The sequence below is a fragment of the Cariama cristata genome, unplaced genomic scaffold (assembly GCF_000690535.1).
Source record: "Cariama cristata isolate BGI_N322 unplaced genomic scaffold, ASM69053v1 scaffold5600, whole genome shotgun sequence".
Classification (NCBI taxonomy): domain Eukaryota; kingdom Metazoa; phylum Chordata; class Aves; order Cariamiformes; family Cariamidae; genus Cariama; species Cariama cristata.
Window position 1 is genome coordinate 75,734 of NW_009596293.1, and position 21,766 is coordinate 97,499.

A 21,766-nucleotide genomic window follows, 5' to 3' on the forward strand; every position below is an offset into this window, starting at 1 on the left:
CAGCAAGTTAGGTCAGCTCTGAGAATCTGCCAGAAGACTGTTTAGTTTGTGACAAACAGCAAAAGGCATCGCTTTGGGATTTGCAGCAATCAGGGAAGCACTGTATGGTTTCTTTAGTGCTGCTTGCTTGTCAGCATCAACCCCATGGTGTACCTCCGTGCCTGAAGTACCAGCATCCTAGGTAATGTAAAATGCATCCTCTTCAACGCTATTATGGGTCTGGGCTATCAACGTGATGACTTCCAGATACGCTTAACCTGGTCTACAAAGACTGAACATGAAGTATTTACTGAGGGGTCATGGAGAAAGGAGACAATGTTCAATGACACCAACGGTATTAGCAGCTGTTTACATTTTTATCCAGGCCTGCTGTTGGATGAGTCACGGGAGTGAAATATTTGTGGCTATGAGGTTTCTGAGAACTCCACTCTTGACAAGTCCTGCCCCTTCCAGTTTTTGCTACTGTGCCACGATAGTCTTTACCATTACCGTTAATGCAGTCTGTGAAAAAAGAGGAAAAGGAAATTACTGTTAGCTGCTGAATCTCTGTGCGGTGGTGGTAAGCAGAAAGAAGCCGGGTTAAATACGTTTAGGACTTGCATACCCTCTAGTGTCTATAGCAGAAAGAAAGATAAAAAGGTACCCTGTGATGTGATCTCTTAGTTTGTCAAGATGGATGTCTTCTTGGATGTACAGAGTAACTGAATTGGAAAAAATTTCAAAGAACTTCAGGTGAAACATTTTCTGTAACATATTGTAAATATCTGAAAAGACTCCAAGATGCTTGCTAAGCTGGTATCAGTAAGCAGCTTCCATGAGACAAACATATTTCAGAGTTAGCAGCCCATTAGATATAAGGAAGAAATTCTTTACCATGAGAGGGTGAGGCAGTGGCAGAGGTTGCCCAGAGAAGCTGTGGTTGCCCCATCCCTGGAAGTGTTCAAGGCCAGGTTGGATGGGGCTGTGAGCAACCTGGTCTGGTGGGAGGTGTCCCTGCCCATGGCAGGGGGGTTGGAATGAGATGGTCTGTAAGGTCCCTTCCAACCAAACCATTCTATGATTCTATGATTAGAGTGAAAGAGCAATTTTTGCTTCCAAGGACATAGCTTCAGGTACTTTCTTCTGCTGCACATGAGTAAGAGTACACAGCTCCATTTAGGAATGTATCTTTTATCCAACCCTGCTACCTTCCTTTGCAAAGTAAATAATCCATGGAAAGCTCTGCTATACATTCAGAAAAGTCACACCATTTTGACCAACATGGACTATTAATTATGGAAGTAACAAAGCAGGATACAGCAAAAACTTGTTTCTCTTGGTGCACACATTTTGCAAAACATGGTTGCCTATGAACAATACAAGCTAAGGTCAGCCTCCTGAAAACATGAAGTACAGCACAAGCAAAGTTCCTATGATAACAACATCCACTGTGATCATATTTCAATAGCACACAGCTACAGAAACACTAGAAATTTTTTCTATTTTCCTCTTGTTCCCATAAATGAAAAAGATATCCTACAGAATGCACTGTAAAATGCCATAGCTTACAGGATATGAACTGACTAAAGAGTACTTGCGGGAATATTCAACAGTACAGATCTGAAAGCTGGAGGAGGGATGTGACTGGTATGTTGCAGTCCTACTTGAGAATAATTTTGATGGATTACTATTTCCTTTACCCACAGACTCCACAGGAGGTGACACTTATAGCCAGCTGTTACCAGATGTGGTGAGCGTAGTCAGGCCAACATTTTGTGCCGTTGTTGCAGGGGGGTCATTTGGTGTGGCCTCTTGTGTACGATCATCACACCTTTTGAGATTGCAGTACTCCCATGTGATGCTGGGGTCAGTGGTGAAGCACCAGGGGCTGTTATCACCATCTGGGTTTCTACAGTAGTTGTCTCTCAAATCCCTGCAAAAACAAGTGCAATAGTCATGCTGCATAAGACTGAAAGTAATCACAGGAATATCTTGCCAAAAGGATGTGGATCTGTACCATGTAGAGATAAATACATTTATTAGTTTTTTACTTATTGCCAGACATCCAATTACCAGTAAACACATTTATGGCTATGATATGAGTGGAAAGTTATATTTCCCATGTACATCAGAGTCATTAATATATTTATGCACAAGGAAACATAATTCAACTACTGGCTTAAATTCTGGCTGTAATACGTCAACGTGCTCAGTAGCTAAATAAATGCCTGATATGCCAATAATTTAATTTCTAAGTATATATATAAAAGCATACACAACTGTGTGAATGTGTGAATTAGTGATAAATATGCAGGAAGATCCATACTGTTGGTGGGCAATTATGCTTTTCCAAAATTTTTATTTTTAAATGTCAAAGGGTTCTTTCTCCTATTCAGAAGAATGGCAAATAAGTACTTGTGCAAATGATCCCCCTCCACCCTATAAAAAACCCCACTTCGACTGAATTCAATGGGAGCACTCCCATGCCTGTGCTTGCTGGGGCAGGGGGAAATAGAATTTCTCTCTTCAATAATTTGCACAGTTGCAGTATTTCTCCATCCTGAATCACAGCACAGTCACAGAATAAAAAAACTGAAATGCTTTTTTTCGGAGTATGTCAGAACACATTAATTCCATGTTTTCAGAGCTTGATTTTGATTTTTTTAAATGTTTGTGAAAAACAGCATCCCCTCTGAGGATGTTCCAGTTTCAATACATCAGTATTTTTTATGCCAAAATACGATTGAAAATTTCAAAGAAAAATTATTTAGTGACATCATAAAAAAGGCAAAAAAATAGAAAAATATCAGACTTCCTGCTTATACTTGTAATCCATCAAGCAATGACGGATTTCCTAGCAATTGTCACCTTGCTGCTTTCCCATCCTTATTAATAACTGACACATTGGTAATTATGATTAGCTCTCTAAGTCATCGCTAGTCCAGTGTTGTTAGTCTGAAGAAGACAAATTAAGGGGGAAAATTCAGCATATGCAATTCTGGGTGATATATACATTCCCTGGCAGTACTTTAAAGCATGGATGTGCAAAGATAATACAATCAGCAATAGTCATTGTCAGATAAAGCAAGAAAATGTGTGATAAACATACGCATTTGGGAATCTATCCGGGGTTTTTTCATGCCTGTGTGGGAACATGGAGTTCCAGGCCTGGCATTTTTTTCCCGATGCGGTGATGGAAGTTGTGCCACGATAACTCTGTCCTTTGCCTCGGTAGCACTCCTCTGGTAGGGGAACCTGCGTAGGCACACCTGCAGCGAACAACAGAAACCGGGCTTCTGCATCATGATGTGATGTTCTTCAGGAGTAGGCACAAGAAAGAATCAAAGACACAGGATGACAAAAATGAATTACTTGTTTATACACACAGCATCAGGCGAGAGCATCACGGCCAGCACGAAAAGCGGAAGGGCATTTCCAAAGATATTTAGACAACTTCCACAGTTTACCCTCGTATGCCAGATGTCGTTCAGTGGAAGATTCACCACTCAGTTTCATTTTGGTATATGTGAACATGTTTGAATTAAAGATCAGAAAGTTCACATGAAAAATCCTCAAAGATTAGATGCTAGTGATTTTGCCAAGTATATTTCTAAAATGGTCATTATGTTAAATATTAATCTTTCTATTATCCTTTTGATTGCACTAATATGTTCTTGTTATTTTTTGTGCTTAAATGAATGGATGTTTCAGATGAGATTTTTTATTAATTGGAAGTTCCTGTCCTCTCTTCTGTGGCTACTTTCAAAAAATGGGACTTCCTTTTATTTAGCACTTTTTCACCTCCTTAAACTTAGTTTTCATTTTTCAATTAACTTGCTAAAAATGCCCTACCTTTGAGAAAAAAAAGGAATACAAAAAAATAAACCTCTTTCATCCTGTAATTCCTCAGTTGGGTCAGCTTGCAATTTACATCCTTCACTGCACTTCCTTAACCATTGAAATTCCAATACTTGGCAGGTTTTGTAACATGCCAAGCAGAAAAGCTGCATTAACAACAGTGACAAAGCAACTCAAAAAAAGATTTAACACATTTACAATGAGAAACTATAAACCTCCCACTGTATTAAAGTCCTTATCTCAGGTATGCTCCACTACTTATACCGGCAGTCTCTTGTTCTGTCCCATCACAGTGGGGAATTGCACAATATTCCCACCGAACACTGCTGTTGGCGGTGTAGCACCAAGGCCTCTTCTCTCCATCAGGGTTTCTACAGTAGTTTTCCTCTAATCCCCTGAAACAGAAACACGGCTTTAAACTACTCAGAAATCCAGAAGAGTTATGCGAAAGACTATTAACAACTAAAGCATGCAGAACTCAACTCAGCGGTTACATTTATTTTTGGAGATGAATTACCTCATGCACCACTATTTTGAGACTAATCAACAGCCTTTGACTTTACAGTCTAAATGTTGATGATATATGAAGAACTTTTCCAATGCTTACACTTTCTGCTTTTGTTTTTGAGGCCAAGATACGGCAGTAAAAGCTGACTTCAAAACACAAGCCGTTGGTGTACCCGACAGTTAGGGTAAGAACCAGGCAAGGCTGGATGTCACACATTGATCCTGGAAGTGCGTGTATACAAGCACTGGTGCACGCTGGTCTCTGCCCTGTGATGATGGACAGGGTTTCACATGCCCAGGAAAACTTGCAGGATCCATTTCACAACCCATAGGATCAAAATACAGAGCTAAAAGCCTGGTCAGTCCCAGCTACCCTTGCCCATTTATAATGCTCCGCAAACCCAACTCCTCTGACCTTGGAGCACAAGGATGTATTGGACCATCTTGGACCTTGGAGCGTTGCTCTTCAGAAGAGTAACACATTGAAAGGGTGCCAAAGCACAGCCAGGGGATTTTTAACAAAATTAGTGAATACTTATAACTCGGCAGTGGGATGTGGAGGAGATAGGTGAGACAAGTAAATGAGAATAAAGTAGCTGGTAAACAAAGCAATGCTGAAAAAAATTCAGAGCAAGACCTGAACAAAAGCAATGAGAGCTGAAAAAAGGCAAGAAAACATCTTATCAACATAGCTGCACAAAACCTGTGCTACTCTTGCCTCTGAATCTATGAGGAAAAACTACGTTCTTTCATATTTGTTAAAATGACGAGGCTCGGCATACTTGCAGGGATATCTGTCAGGAATCCAGCCATGTCTGTGAGGAAACTGTGTGTTCCAGTGTTGGCAGGCATTTCCCGATTCGGTGACGGCTATCCTGCCTCGATAGTCTTCTCCTTTCCCTGAGAGACACTGGGAGCCCAGGCCGGAGACTGGTGGGCGTGTAGCTATAACAGGATTTAAAAAAAAAAAAAAAGAAAAAAGAAAAAGAAAAGAAAAGAAAAAACACAGCTAGACAGTTCTTTCAAATATGTTAAAACTCCCTCTGTTTTCTGTAATGTTGAACATGCTTTTTTTTCTTTCAGCAGAGGTGACATTGGTTGAAAGCCATGGCAAAACCGAAGCGTACATCTTCACAAGCAGTGGGGCTGGCAGACAGATGTCCTGTGCCTCCCCTTTTACCGCAGTCAGTAAATAACTTTACTGGGTTGAGCCAGATTTTGTGCCTGCATTCTCTTGAGAGCGGAGCTGGGACGGCAGTAAGTAGTCCTGCACAGTGTTGTAGAAACAAGTGGGATGAAGGAAGCACACCAATATAATACAGACGGGTAGGGTGGAAGGGCAGAAAGGATAAGGATGAGGGTCAAGAAGAAATTGTGAGAGAAAGCAAAACAGCCTTCAGAGCTGAGCCTCTGGGGTCAGTGAATTGGGAAAGTGGGGCAGAACGAGGAGTGAAAGAAAGTGAATTGGTCTGGCACGTGGGGAACCGCAGAGAAAGTAAGAGTAATGATCAGAGGCACAGAACCTGCAGAGAGCAGAGAGAAAATTAATCTACAGTGTGCACCTATTATATGTATTTTGTATACGGAATTTCCCGAGGAGACAAGTATGGCTCTAAAGGGTTCGTCTGTTCCTTCAACTTTCTTTAAGCACAAAATGGAAATGCTATGGTAACTTTCACTATTTACTTTATCATACGGTAGTCTATAAACAGTCATTCTTCCATCTGTAATTGAGCATGCTGAGGTGAACTACACCTAGCAAACCCATGCTGCTGCTCAGCGCACTGGCAAGTGCAGATACGTAAGAGAGCAAGCTCTAGAGACAAATATACAAGAGTTTTTCTCAAAGTGCAGTCCAGTTCTACAAATGGTAATGCTAACCTCGCTATTCACTGCTTCGGAAAAGTCCAGATGGGTTACGCTAGCTCATTGATAAGTCAGGTTTTTCTCCTTAGGCCTGAACTTGTTTCTCAGGATCCATCCCTTGCTAAGAAAATGGCAGTGCTGGCCAGACCCAGGTGAGGTATCACACCGTATGACCGCAGTATGGAGGTTTAGGTGTTTTCCATGACTTAGCAGGTCAGCAGAAAACTACCACCTGATTTAACCCGAGTGCCCTGCCTCTCAGGTAAATTGAAAAGTAAGGTGCTCGAAGACAAATTAAGGTTTCCATAACATCTCTGGCATCGTTGCATTTTGTGACGCCTGCATCCTCACTGACCTTACATGATTTTATGTTACAGAAATTTAGTGATTCTGCTTATTAATGTGCACTTTCCCTGGTTCACAAGGATTTCCTCAAGTTACTCAGAACTCTGATTTCTTGTCGTTCTCATCCCCCCGTTCTCATCCCTCATTTTAATGAGAAGAGCTACCCTCTGGAGTCATCTCAGGAAATCAGACTCACTGCAACGAGGAATGTTGCAATATTCCCAGCGTTTAGTAGGGCTGGTAGTGAAACACCAGGGCCGAAGTTCGCCATCAGGATTACGGCAATAATTCATCTTCAGATCCTTCTCTGGAAAGCTGCAAATTGAAAATGAAAGAGAAGCTTGTGAGTTTGCCATGACCGGCTGTAGCAATTAGGCTGTCTGCAGGCAGGGTCTCCCACGCACAGTGGGAATTAACTCAGCGCTGAGCGTAACTCACTGTTTCATGGTAAATCCATGTGTATGAGGCTCTTGGGCATCCCAGCGCTGGCACTCAAGCCCTGACTCTGTTCTGGAAAGTTCTCCATGGTAGTCTTCACCATTACACTGCATGCACTCCACTGCAGGGCCTCGGCAGAATGAAAACAAAGCAAGGTGAATTCTGTGAATTCTGATCCTGATCTGCTCATGGAAGACTACACTGAAAGGAAGAGGGTTTTGCTCCAGGTAATGATCAAAAGAATCCTGAAGACCATGCAGTACAGCCTAGCCAAATGAATAAAGCTGTAGAGATACATGTCCTTCAGAGGGAGGACTTTGTCACCTATCTGTATGCACTGACGGCACTGGGAGTTCTGTAGGTAACACAGCACTTGGGTCAATCTTTACTCTTGTTAAAATTAAGTAAATTGCTAGAGGTAAGAGCAGGACACTGTCAGCAAATTATTAAACAATTTCAGTCCCTCCATATTTACTAAATTACTTTGATAACTGGAGCAAATTAGGAAAACAACCTTTGCGTTGAGAACTTCTTCAATTCCAGCTTGATCTAAATTCACATTTGAAACCAATCTGCAATAATAAAGCAAGAACAAATAGCAGGAATAATATTACCTACTCGAACACTCCTTCTCTGAAAAACAAATATACCTTCTCCAGCGTGCATGACCTGGCCCTCACACTCGGGGATGTTACAGTAATCAAATCTGGTAGCAGGATCTGTCGTGTAACACCAGGGTCCACTTTCATCCCCATCAGGATTTCTGCAGTAGTTTTCATCCAGCCCTGCATTGGGGTGTTTTTCAGGTGTATAACTGTAATAGTATTAAAATTCTATTTTAATTCCAGTAATTTAGTGGAGCAGAAGGGAAATGTCCAACTTAGCTAGCTGTGGGCTCTATTCATTCACAGTAAGAATGGGAGAAACAGATTCCCCATCGTAACCCATAAATGAAATCTGAAAAACCATTCCATAACTACCGTTATTAGTAGCTTTCTCCCTAGGTCCTGGTTGCCAGTGATGAGTGAGCTTGCAGCCTGTAAGGACTATGGTGGTCTTAAAGGATAATTACAATCTTTAATAATTGCATCCAGCTGATCTAGTCAGCTCACTATGACCTGTGGCTCTGTCACGTATTTTTCTTAATGGAGCTACTTTAAAAAAGAAGTATTTCTAGAGACTATTCACCAAACACAACTGTATCCTAACTTGCAGAGATTTTGAAGCAAGTGACCCTAGGCTTCTTCCTATAACAATCCTCCCAGAGAAGCCTAAATGGCTTTTAAACAAAAAATCTAAACAACTACATCCAGGTTGCATTAGAATAACAACAAATTTTTTTTTTTTTTTTAAACAGATAAAACTCCAACATAGTTCAGAGAAAACAGGACCTCTGCTTCCACGCTTGCTTCAGTGAGCCCAGTGGCAGCCAGCCCTGAGAAAACTCTGCCTGGGCAGGTCTCTGGTGCTTAGACACTTGGCTGGATGATTCTTCTTGACTGTGTGGATGGCAGGCAGGGGGTCATACAACTGGTCAGATATTACTGTGTTGGCTTTTTTTCACATCTCATACAGAAGAGAGAAATGATGGCCTCGCTGTCACCAATAGCAAAAATCTCATCGTGTGTTGACAGAAGGAACATTGCATCTTAAGAGGACCAGCATTTAGACACAACTTCTCTAGCTGACTGCACCCTTTCCTTATCCAAATCATGGCAGTTCTCTGCCAGTAGAGTCAAAAGTAACAAGACAAATGAAGATAAAGTTGTCTTAAAAAGTCACCTGACAACTGGCTTTGATAACATGCACTATAAAGTTGTTTATACACATGAAATTGGGGAAGGTTGGAAGAGATTCAGAACAATAAGAAGACAAACATACGTAAGGCCTTACTTTGGCTTGTGGGGTTTTCTTTCGGCCCACTTCTGGCATGGAATACCCCTCCGAGTTTTGGCTTCCATTCCTCTGTAGTCCTTCCCAATCCCTCTTCTACATTGTAGAAGGTAAACTGAAAGGGCATTGGCTTTGTTAATTCAATGGTGTGACAACATTGCATCTCTTGAAACCGAGAACCTGCAGATGTAAGTCTGAAGATCACCAGTTCCTGATGAACCATGTTTTACCCATGTTTTGAACCTTTTGTGCATGTAAACACAGATGTGATTCCATAAGGTATCTTAAAACAAATTAGTTACCAACTACTAGGTAACTACAGAGGAAAATTCCTAAAGGATTTTTATAAAGCTAATAAAATGTAGTTAAGAAAACAGATACAACAAGTCACAATTGGTTTTGACATGTATAAAATGCATGCTTATTGGGATAAAAAGGTCTTCCATCAGCAGCTGGAGACTCTTCGAAAGGCATTGTTCATAAGACATTCGCAGCGTGGGCGTCATGCACAGCTCTGGAGGAGGTGGACAAGAAAGAAGAGAAGCCAAGCAGTGCTCTCTCCTTTTCCTGAGAGGCCAAGGCCGCCGGGTATAAAACCCAGTCTGTTGCTGCTGACGTGAGGATTAGATATGTCTCTGCAGATGTTTCAGAATTTTGGAAGAGCTAGGATAATTGCAAGCAACGTAAAGGGGTCCTGATGAAGTTAGGGATATTGTCTTGATTTCTACCAATTTAAGCCTGAGTTATTGTCTGGGCCTCTGTGACAGCATATAATTAGGGTCAACTAGAATTATTTATTCACTTAGAAGGGTTAATTTCAATCTATTAATTAATGACTTGTGCATGTGCCTATTCACTTTCAACATATACAGAGGAATTTACAGAGCACATACTCCTCCTTTATCCTGTTTTAACCTCAAAGGAAAACTCCAGTCAATTTTGACTTCAGTAAAAAAAAAAATTCACATTTAAAATGTTGAGGCATTGGCTACACCCATTATTTCTACAGATATTTCACTTGTGCCAGAAATTATTCGGCTGAACCTGCTCCAATATTATTCTGTAGTGGTGTCTCACACATGGGCGGTCTATGAGGAACATGTGACAAATGAAGGTGAAGAGCTCTCCGTAGGCTTTAGTCTTGCGAGGTCTGTTACTGCGGCGGGGGGGACATGACTGGAGAGCAAAAGTCTTACAACTCTAACAGTAGTTTTGCCTTCTAAAACAAGAAGGAATCTGACCATCATAGCACTCACAAATCAAGCAGTACGCCTCAAATTCTAGCTTTTAAGGCTTTAGTAATTCATCTGAGATAAACATAAACTGCAAGTTCAGGAAAACTGGTGAGAAAATCCACTTGTCATTAGCATAGAAAGAAGACACCAAGGAACGCACATTGCACCATCAGAACGAAATGTCACTGGCTGCCAATCCGCTAGAGGTTAAGCTAGTACTTACTGAAGATACCTGTTACAAACCGCCTTGCACCCAGTGCTGTGAACCTGGCAACCCATTATCCAGTCTAGTAGCAGAAGAATTAGGATACAGTTGTTTAAACGTTAACATTCTAGCTTTTTGTTATGTTTGGGTCAGATCTCCAGCAGATGTTAATGAATTCATCAGAATTGTATCAGTTTACACTAACTGGGAATTTGGACATGAACTGCTTTCTCTTTAAAACTTTGATATGGCAAAGGGGACTTGCATCATGATTATTCACGCAGTTTCAGTTTTCGGTATATGTTTCAAATGCTTCAGAATTGTAAAGACACTGAAAATAACTGTCTTTTCAAACAAACTGAAATGTTCTTACAAGGAATGTTCACTATTAATCTTACATACCAGTTAGTAATAGGAGCTCTCTTTTTCCCAGAAGACTCATCGAAGGTAGTGTTTGTGCCTGCATTACCTACGTTCCCACAAAACTTACGAAGATAATCTAGTTTAAAAAATGTTTATTTTTCCGGCTATATAGCATCTATTAAAAACTTAGAAAAGTATCAATTAATTAATTCCAAAAATAATCTTAAAACCAAGCCTCTTATCTGAGCCTGGCACACAATAAGAATTAAACATATACAAAACAGCTTACAAAATGTGAACATGTGATTATAATTTTAAAAAAATATATAAGTCAATGCAATATTCCAGTCGAGTAATTCTTGACTGAATCACTACACAGAAAATTAGAAAGGTGGGTACATAGAAGCAGATAATCCTGTAGTCTGGAAAATTCATATGACCAAGGATTCCATTAGCTCCACGAAGCAGAGGATTGCAAATATTGAAGGGCAGAGAAATGCACGATTGTTGCTTGGGAGTATGTTTATTCTACCTTGTCCTAATAATACCTGACTAAAGGAGTGAAATATAAGTTCAAATATAAGAAGCCTTGATGCTATAAGTGGAATTCTCTGGCAGTTTCAGCTTAGTTTATAATGGGTGCAGCCCCACCTCGCTGAAACCATCACCACCTGCAGCGGTTTGCTCCAGCACTGCAGCAGAGAATGCAAGGATGCAGTTAAAATAGGCGTAACGTGTAAATGTGTAGCACCTTACTATATACATACTTTTCTTCTCATAAAGAACCGTATCCGTGCTGTTGAACGACACTGTCATTTTGGTATTTTCAGCCAGTGTTAAACACTGTAGTTTTTTCCTGGTGAATAGGAAGGCCCTGTTGAAATTGAGAAGGAAGCAATATTGACATAGGAAGAAATATTTTTAATTCAGTTCAAAATATTCAACTCGTAGTTATTTTTCTATAAATTATTAATTTACTAGCACTGTCTTGTATCCATTTATATCTTTCAGATGCTGCACTCAGTATTTGAGACACTGAGTAAGAGACTGACATCTACTGCTCCGAAGTGGCTGACTTTTTCAGGATGTATGACTACGTGAATAAGTTACTGTGTGGGAAGCTAGTTACTGCATTGGCGAAACATTATCAACAGCATCCTAGCTGCTCGGGTTAGCGCCTTTCCCTCAATGAATTAGAAACTTCTCACACTTTTGCGAAACAAGGCAGCATCCAGTTAAAGAGGCATAAGCAGCTCTACGTTGGACAAACGCAGGAACTTGAGCATTTACTATAGAGTGAGTAATAAGAAGTAAATCCACCCTTTACTTGACCTTGTGGTAATTTATGGGTGAGATAAGGCACAAGCTAAAGGCACAGGCATGGGCTGTAGGCAGAGCTGCAGCAGCATGGGGATGTCGGTTCTGAGCAACAGTAGGAAAAGATCATTGATATGCAGACACCCACAATGACATAGCTTTAAGATTCAACAGAAATTACCTGCAATTAAAATTTCTTTCTGCTTCGCATTTCTCTGCACATTCTTTTTCATTATTTGTCTGGTAAAACTGTTTATTTCGAGTAAGTATCCAAACACCATCTGTTCTTAAATAGTCATCCAGTATACCTCCTTTCACTACAAGGGAAGGAAAGGAATCAGACATTAAAAATGAGAACGCTGCAGTTAAGAATCATAGAATCATAGAATCATAGAGTCATTATGGTTGGAAGAGACCTCAAAGATCATCAAGTCCAACCGTACACCTGATGCCACCCAGTCAACTAAACCATGTCTTGAAGTGCCACATCTAGACGTTTTTTGAACGTCTCCAGGGACGATGACTCCACCACCTCCCTAGGGAGCCTGTTCCAATGCCTAACGACTCTAACAGTGAAGAAGTTCTTTCTAATGTCCAGCCTGAACCTCCCCTGACGCAAGAAGATCTGTGACTTTGAGTCTCATTTTTCATGTAGCATTGACAGGTGAAGGCACCATTTATTTTGTGTAGTTCTGAGTAAAACATGATAAACTGTGAGGAAATTTCTGTCTTCTGACATAATCACACCTGTATGACTGGAACATGTCATAGGAAAAAACAGCAGAAGAGAGATGTAGAGAAGCAGCTCTGAATGGAGTTATGTGTGGGTTTGAAACTGAGAACAAGAGATGTGAAACAAGACTGAGAGGGGCTGGAGAGAGGGACTAAACGGTGTCAAATACACACCAGTCAGGGAAAGATGAAGGGAAGTGATATCAGTATTAAAATTTTGGAGAAACGTGAATGGGGAGGATGTGAGATTATGACCTCCCATGTGGATGGTGCGATCACTAGTGTTTTACTGGTCACTGAATAGTTGTTTGTCCTAAGGTGTCTGGCCCTGGAGCAAGAAACCTCAATCATAAGATGACTATACAGTCTTTTACAATTGCACCTTTATTTTTGTTGTAACGTGAGCAGAGTTGCTAATGAATCTGTCAGGCTGCATCTCTGTTGCAACACATTAACCCAAGATGTTAAACTAGTACATCAATTAGTATTACTATATCTGAAAGCTACATGTGCATAAGATGTATATGATGTACCTGTTAATATGTTTAACACTTAGCTCCGAAATGTCGTCACTTACAATGGGGGTTGACATCTAATTGATTTTTTTCCTTTTCTGTCTTTAAAGATTCTCTGTTTCTGTTCCTAATTTCTACAAAAGTTTATTTCTGTATCCAGCATTAGGTTACAAAGTTACAGAAGTGATATGGTTTAATTATTTCACTTTTCAAGCTAGATTATTATTGACAGACACAGGAAATTCATCATCTTGTACAGCATTCTCACAGGTAAAGTTGTGAATCTTTTATGCAATCACCTCTATTAGGCTGAATTCACTGCAACATGACTCCAGGGTAATTAACTCCCATGACATACCGGTCATCCATCACCTACCTCCACGTGACACATATTCATATGAAATAAAAGGTATTTGGGCTACTAATGAAAGTAAGCTGATTAACTGCCTGAGGGTAATCATCTTTGACTGTTTGCAGAGTTGGCTCAACGCTATAAAATTTGCACGTCTTAAGAAAAACCTGACACTAAGGTCTCCCATATCTAATATTACTGCTACAGTAGGACTATGTGGAGCACCAACAGCCTACTAATTTCTCCTGATGGACTCAGCAAACAAGGGTTTCCTCTCCTGACCTTTTTCCTAAGCTAACTGAGGCCACTGTTCCAGAATTGCAGAGGACCAGAATACAAAAATATGACTTTCCAAACTTTATTGGCTCATCTTAAAACTATACATATACCCAAAGAAAAAGCTTTGTTTTGGATCCCATTCCTTTTCAGTGACCATAAAAAAAAAGATTTATTTCAGTTGGTTTAAGAATGAACACACAAGATTTTGGCTGACATGCGTAAGCTGAAAGGCAGCACAAATTGGCAGAAGCTTAGATAACAGAAAAGAAATTATGATGTTAGCTGCCTAAGAAACACTGCAAAACATAAACTTAAAAAAGAATACAATAGATTTAAGAATATTTCTTCTTTTACATATGTATCTTTCCAGACTTGACCAGTACTAATCCAGAAGACACAAAAATTAGTTTTAAGGCAGTTTTGTGGACCATCACTTTGGAGAAAGTGAGTTAGAGCTGATAACAATGAGCAAACAAAAATAACTTTATCATCTGTGTGTTATAACCCAGCACAATCATACAATGATACATCCCTGTTGTTCTGTCATATTAAATGTCTGAGCTATTAGAAAATCATACAAACTGTACTGATATATTTTTAACAGTACTTTTAAAAAGTAATTTAACAGCCATACAATGTTATGCAACATTAAAGTACTAGACTGAATTCTGATCAAAATGCATACTACATGTGGAGTATTTATTTCTAGACTTTGTAGATGAGCTTGAAATTCATATTTAGTGGAACACCTATCTTCTTTTGGAGTGGTAAAAAAGAATTCTAGACATATTCCTGGAAAAGTTGATCTAGGTTACTGAAGATTAAATTTCTACCTACTGCGCCCAGCAAAACAAGGGACAACATTTTCCTGTAAATGTTTTCTGTATATTTATGGAATATAAAGGAACTTTCTCATTTTTTATTTTGTCCTAAGTATTTCATTTAAAAACTTTAAACTCCTATCATAAAGGATGAAAATCAGGATCACTGTGCTTAGCAATGCTTGGCAGTAAAAACAGCTTTCGCATTTGATCCAAAGTCTGCTGAAACCAGAGATAGCCGTCTCGCTGACTACTGTGGGGTTTGTAGCAGGTTTTGGGGCTGCGCTCCAAGGGGGCCTCCATTTCTGGCCATGGGGCAAGTTGGCAGGAAGCCGTGAGCTCCCCACGCAGACACCAAGGCTGATGCTCTTCTGGTGCCTCTAACGAACACAACACGGAGCAACCACAGCCCTCCCTCTCTTCCACAGCACCTCTCGCCGGCCAGCAAGCCCCAAATCCATCGCCGACCAGGCAAGCAGTGACACAGGGGTTTGGGGACCTACCTTCACCAAGTGGAGCTTGCAAGCGTTTGGCCCCACCTCACCCAGGCAAGCGGAAGGCGAAGGACTCTTACCTGAGCTGAGCAAGACAAGAAAGAGGAAGGCGGCTTTGCTAATCCCCATTTTGGCCCAGCTGGCGGGTGCTGGAAGTTGTGTGTGTCGGTGCACAAAGTTTTATTGACTCTCACTGGAGTGAGGCGGCATCAAACAAACAAGGCAGGTAGATTAAGTTAATCATTCTCCCATGCTGTGACCCCCTTTGCCGTGATGTGGCCGTTCAAACAACCTTGAATTGGATGGATTACCAAATCCGACCCAATCATGTGTACTGGATGCTGGGAAATTGTTTTGTGGGGCACGTTTTCGTTCTCAGATTGCTTGGCCTCACTTTGCTGAGGTAAAGATGGGGAACATGCTGGTGGAAAGTATAGGAATCCAGGCACAATCTAATTCTACACAGTCCTGTATATTCAGCTTTAGGTCCCAATGGTATTTTCAGTCACAGACTCGCAGTGCTTAGGTCGGAACTGCTTCTGATTTATGCTTTTGTGTAAGTCAGTCTTCAAAATCAGACCCTGATAACGCTAACTCTGTATCAGAATTTCTTTCAACAATCGCCGGTGTCCTTCCTGGGGGAAAGAAGCTTCCTTCTCTCAGCTCTTTCCCATTTCTGGGTTGGTTTTTGTTGTTCATGACTCTGGAGGCAGTGTTCACTTTGGTTCAGTGTATAATGTGTCTTTGCCCTCCAGGCAAAACTCTGACACCTCAGGTCTGCCCAGACCTCAGGGTGCATGCAGGGTGCCCCACGCATTTCAGCAACACCACCTCCAGCACCCCCACGGGGCTCAGCTAAGGCAAGCTCCCCATTCCCTGTCGGAGTGCCCTCAGGAATTTCAACTGGTTTGCTGGCAAGTCGGTATAGGCTTCACCTGTGGCTGGAGGGCAGAGGAGAACAACAGTTAGGAGCAAGGTGGGAATCCCACATATTCCCCTCTGTGCCGGGGGAATGATGGTTCTGGAAAGGCCATGTGAAGCAGGCTCATCGCTGTGAGCAGTGAGGACTAGACGAGTCACCTGGGGGAAAAGCAGTGGTCAAAAGGTGCCTGCCTGCAGGGCAGGGGTGGGAAATGCACCCTGGGCTGGTGGGGAGGTAGCGGGGAACTGGTTCTCTCCCTCAGTTCTGAGACACTGCAGAGGGGTCTCAGTAGGGAGCCAGGGCGTAGCCTGCAGTCAGGATGGGGAAAAGAAACGACACCAGTAGGAAAACAGATGGTTGGTCTTGGTAACTGTTTTGTGGTCAGCTGCGTCCATGTACCATCACATCCACAGCTCATCTGCATCCCTACCTCCACAGTTACTTTTTGAGGATATCATCCAACCTCCAACACACCTGGCAGAGGGATGGAACTCTGATATTCCTACAAGGCTTCAGAAAATTAGTGGTCAGACTGAGAAAAGAACCCTTTTTTTTTTTTTTTTTCCATAAGGACACTGATGGTGGAAGCAAACACCATTCATTTCTGCTTGGCCACTCAGCAGGTCTGTACCCTCCAACCAGCATGTCAGTACATGCATAGGTGAATCCCAGGAATGTCACCTCATACACATGGACATGGAAGAGACAGGCTATCCTAATGGAAGCCAGGAGTACCTCACAGAGAGATTATGGAGACATGAATGGGAAGAAGCAGGATTAGGGAACCATTTGGGAGTGAGGAGGGCATGGAGGACCAGACAATTGCCCAGTTTGATGTAGGAGAGAGGTGGGGTCACCAAGAGATGCAGGAGGACACGATGAGGAGGGGTATGAACTATGCGAAGCCAAGCCTCTCTTGTTCTGCCACTGACAGCAATACTTGCTTTGCCCTCAGAGGGCAAATGCCATAGACTACAGATGCAGAAGTCTGAAGCCACTCTAGATCTGCTAGTAAATAGGATGGAAAAGTCTTTTCTCTTAGGTCTCATTTAAATCTTAGACGAATCAAAAGCAGAGAGATTTTTATGCCCATTTTCTAGTAGAAATGATGGGAGCCACATCTTTGCTCCTGAAAACTATGCTGCAATCCTACCTGATTTTGTTTGGGGTTTGCTGGAGGATGTGCTGACCTGGTAACGTCCAGAAGAGTGCAGCAGATAATACCTTTTCTGACAAAGTAGGTGACATTAAACGCCCAGCATAAGCAAAGCTGTCAGTAAGCACTCGTGATACATTGGCAGGAGATGTTTGCCCATAAACTTGAAAAAATCCCGAGGGGTTTATTATTTCCTTGCTCATATCACAGCACTAGCTTATAAGGAAATTTGTCTTATGCAAATATGCTATTCTTTTCTTTCTCGGTTCCTCCTTTTCCTTCTCATCACAATACAAGAGGCTTAAAGTTGATTGGTTTGAATTTATGTAATATGAATAGATTCAAAAGCTTTATTTCCTCAAAGCAATATCCCATGTAGGAAATGCAGCCTGTAAGTGTGAAATACAGAGAAAAAATAGAATGAGAAAGAGTGAGGGGAAAAAAGCCAAATGTAATGTTACGACTGTAAGATACTGAAAAACATAATAAAGGTTATGACACAGTGAAAAATAGAGGCACTCATTTGGAACAAACCTCCTCCCCCAAATTTGTGAGAGCATAGCATAGATTTCATCTAATTTAATAAAATGAGGAGAAGAAACGTCTCCCTCAAAGAGGAAAATAAATATGAATAAAATTAATAAATGAGTTGTGAGCTCAAACTAATGTTCTTAAATTAATTTGTAAAAGCATAGACATAGAGCTGCACAGTAATGAAAATGAAAAGGAATTTGAATGTCGAATGTCAAATGTCAAATGATAAAATACTTTCATTAGGCTTTCAGCTTGGAGAACAAGAGAGATTTGTACATGCTTGCTCGTTCAACACCTTCATGGGGGAACATCATGCAGCTCCACTACACTGGCTTGGAGTGTGTATTTTCTTTAAGTGATGAAGAGGAGACTTGTCAGTTAATCAAGGAGATACTTCCAGCCACTGATTCAGTAAATTCTGTCAGTGGATTATAAATATTTCTGCTGACTTCAGAGGGCTTTTAGATAGGTCTTGTATAATTTTTAATTCTTAAAATCAAGTTAAAGACTCTTGGGAGGAAAACAAATCCAGGAATAGAAAAGAAAATGAATGCATCTCCAAACAAGGGAGTGAGAAATCAAATATCCCTCATCAAGGACAGTTCCTTCTGCAAGCAAACAATAACAGAAAAATTCCTCTGAAAACCATCTCTCTATACTTTCCTGAACTGAATGTGATTCACAAGCTCCATGAAATATAAATCAGTTATCGTTTCCTCATCAGATGCAAATATGTTTCAAAGAACCAGTTTCTAGAGTACTTTGTACTTTCTCTAATCCCTAAATTTCCTTTCCTAGTAAAGACACGTTGATAGGAGTAGGAAGCGAGAGATCAGCCACCAGAAGTAACAGAGCGGACAGTGAGTGGTGCGCACAGCTTTTGTATTGCTTGGCCAATTTGTTTATTTTTCAGTTTCCTACTTTTCCATGTTTAGTCACAGAATTCCCAACCCCAAGCTGGTTTCCAAGGGGAATGAGCAGAGTGTCCTCTAACTCTCTAATGGTTTCCTGCTTCATGGTAGATTTTGCCCATTGACACAAACCTGAATTGGGTAGACCATACATATGATTACTGCAAAGAAGAGTAGACAGTCTATTCACCATAAATGTGGAGGGTAAGGCAAGCAGTATGGATTTAAATATACAAAAGAGATTTAAAATCAAGATTAGAAAAATCTCTCTTTCACAGGAAGGAGAGTGAAGCACTGGGATTTTGCCTGCGGAGGCTGTGAAATCTTCATGACTGGAAGTTCCAGGAACAGGTTTGATCAATGTCTGACAGACTTTTGGGGTCTGTATGCACTCCTATGCCATGATGGTTGAACTAGATAATCCTTTTTCTTGTCTTTTTCTTCTAATTCTGTGCATTAGATTTGTGACACCTAAACAATTCCTCAAAACAGGGGTACTGCAACTCTCCACAAGCCATTGGCAGTAGTCCTCCCCTGTTCTCTGCACGATCGCTTTTGTACCTTCTGCCTTCCTTCTCCACTGATCTCTCACAGCCCATAGACATGAAAAGAGGAAATGCTGCATTTCCAGGACTCCAGAGCTTTACGTACTCGAGCTCCCACAGCCACTGTCCCCATTAACCACCATGGTTATAGCTCCTTGTCCTGCTCAGTAGCCAGGCTGCAGTTCAGTGCTGTGGGTCATCTCGTAGAGCACTTTGCTTTCCTTTGGGAACAGTACGACACACTGAATCCTTGCCCCAGGAAGACTGGTTGAGCAGAATAACTCCCTTCAGAAAAAGAAGAAAAATCTCTTCTTTTCCAAACCACTCTGGGAACACTCAGAAATCTGTTTTCTCAAAACGTTTCCAGTATGAGTGTACAAGCAACATCATTTCATTCAGGTGACATCCCCCCCTGCCTGGGGGCACACCAAGCACCGTTGGTTTGCCCTGGCTTTTCACAACATAATTGCAACTTCTGGAGTTGCCTCACCTTGACAGTTCAGTTGTTTTTAGCTGGAGCACCCCTCCAGCTATGATCAGAAATACATGCAAGTCAGACTTGTTTAGGCCTGATCTCCTGGCCTCTGCCAGTTCTCCCACAGCTGGCAAAGGAGAGTTTGTGTCCTCCTGGCATCCACCGAACTGGGGCTCTGGCTCCTGCCTCAGGCTCTCATCCACCCAACCTCTCAGCATCAGCACCACGGCCGTTACCAGCACATTCCCAGCACTGCTGAAAGCTCTTTACTTGCAATAGCCAGGTAATGAATTATCAGATAATAATATGCCTCAGAAAAACATCTTCACCTAAATGACCTTGCTAAATGAGACTGATACTCATTTTAGTCTGCATGACCCGCAGATACTGTTATATGATTGAGAACCACCTAAAGGACAGAGTCCTCTGATGGACCATACTCAGAGGAACGATGTCCTTGTTAATAGCCATAAACAGCTGGTTGTCTAGGCCTAACTCCTTCCAAAATTGAAGGTCTCTATAGCTTGCTGCCTTTGAGGAAGGTCTGAGGCACAAGCCTAGAGCTTATTTCCTCCTGCAATTGTTTGGTCCCATATTTCCTTCCTCTGCATGTGGATACAAACAACTGAATCTTTAATTTGAAATGTACTCCATGTACCCAAAGTGTGAATTTGTGCCCTTTACTATAGCAATTGAAGGGCTGGAAGTGTGTCCCCAGAAACCACCTAGTCCATCTCCCTTCCCTCAAACAGAACCAATTCTACCACGTCCTTCCTGACTGCTGCTTGAACAACCACAGGTTAAAAACCTCACAGGACGGCAGCTCCACATCCTTCTCAGGAAAGCAGCTAGCAATTATCTTCACTGTTAAGGCCTTCCTGATGTCTAACCTAAAGTTTTTTGCTGTAGTATAGTTCTTTCACATCTTACAGTATGTGAGAAATCAGCAAGGCATCAAGTAGAATAGTGGAGTTGTAAAACATAACCCAGGCTAATACCAGCCAAACAGTTCCTAGTAGTTCTTCTGTGTGGACGGATTATGTTTACATAATAAATGCAATGGCAGGCTTTTTTGAAATGCATTCAGACAACTGCATGCAATATTGTTTGAACTACATGCAGAACACCTCAAGTAAAACATATATAACTAACACATATTAATTCATATTCATTTCACTAATACATATGCATTATATATTGATGATAAATTTCAGCATGGCTAAAGCAAGTAGGTGTATGACAGTAGTGGATCAAAAAGCTGTTTGAGAACAAATATCTGAGCTGACATCGTTGAGAGAACCGCAGTGTCTCGTAGCCCTCTACTGAGGCACTGTCTGATGGCCACTCCTGCGCCGTGTGGCCCCAGACCCTACTCCAGTTGTACCAGCCAGGCTGCTCCTTATCACAGCAAAGCTTGCGCCCAGGCAACGCAAGAAGGGCTACACCCCTGCCGTTTCCCAGATTGTTCATATTTATCCTTCTACAGGTGGTTCTTGAGCACCTTCATTGTAGCTGCAGACAAAGCTAGATCTGCTGGTACTCTGACGTGTTGGGTGGTAAATACCCCCTTGACAGATGGTACCTTGGGCTAAGGGCTCTCTGCCAGAAATTTAGTTCAGGAAAAAACCTGTCTTAGGATGACTTCACATGAGCGGATCTCTCCTACTCCTGCTGTGAAACATGCTCAGACAGGGTTGGAGACAGGGTAAGTACTACTGGGTTGAACGTAGAGCGTGACAGCTCCTGAAGTCTCCGAGGCGTCTCTGCCCAGCTGTCTGGGAGGATGCCCTGCTGGAGAGCTGAGCCCGTCCCCCCGCCGGCCCCGCCTGAACCAGACAGACACATCTGGGGCATCCACACCTGTACGGGCTCTGACTCGCCACCCTCTCCATGAATGGAATCACTACCTGGAGACAACCAAGGTGTGAGCAGGAAGGTGCAAACCCTTTCATGATGGCAAGAACCATGAGGAAAACCATTCAGTCCTAAGGAACTCTCCATGGGTCTGTCAGGGCAGGGCCGGG

At 41.8% G+C, this 21,766-nt stretch overlaps 1 protein-coding gene across 1 annotated transcript in view; it reads right to left on the reverse strand.

Annotated features, from left to right (window-relative positions):
• LOC104165635 (plasminogen-like) overlaps positions 1–15,328 on the reverse strand; it is a 24,024-nt gene extending 8,696 nt beyond the window's left edge. The window contains exons 1-12 of the mRNA XM_009705311.1: positions 15,280–15,328; positions 12,188–12,323; positions 11,457–11,563; positions 8,887–9,001; positions 7,644–7,807; positions 6,994–7,123; positions 6,752–6,870; positions 5,127–5,289; positions 4,102–4,232; positions 3,089–3,248; positions 1,722–1,912; positions 353–501 (exon numbers count right to left, since the gene is read on the reverse strand). Coding sequence (XP_009703613.1) covers positions 353–501; positions 1,722–1,912; positions 3,089–3,248; positions 4,102–4,232; positions 5,127–5,289; positions 6,752–6,870; positions 6,994–7,123; positions 7,644–7,807; positions 8,887–9,001; positions 11,457–11,563; positions 12,188–12,323; positions 15,280–15,328 — 1,614 coding nt within the window. The remainder of the gene's footprint in view (positions 1–352; positions 502–1,721; positions 1,913–3,088; positions 3,249–4,101; positions 4,233–5,126; positions 5,290–6,751; positions 6,871–6,993; positions 7,124–7,643; positions 7,808–8,886; positions 9,002–11,456; positions 11,564–12,187; positions 12,324–15,279) is intronic.
• Between the last annotated feature and the right edge of the window lie 6,438 nt (positions 15,329–21,766).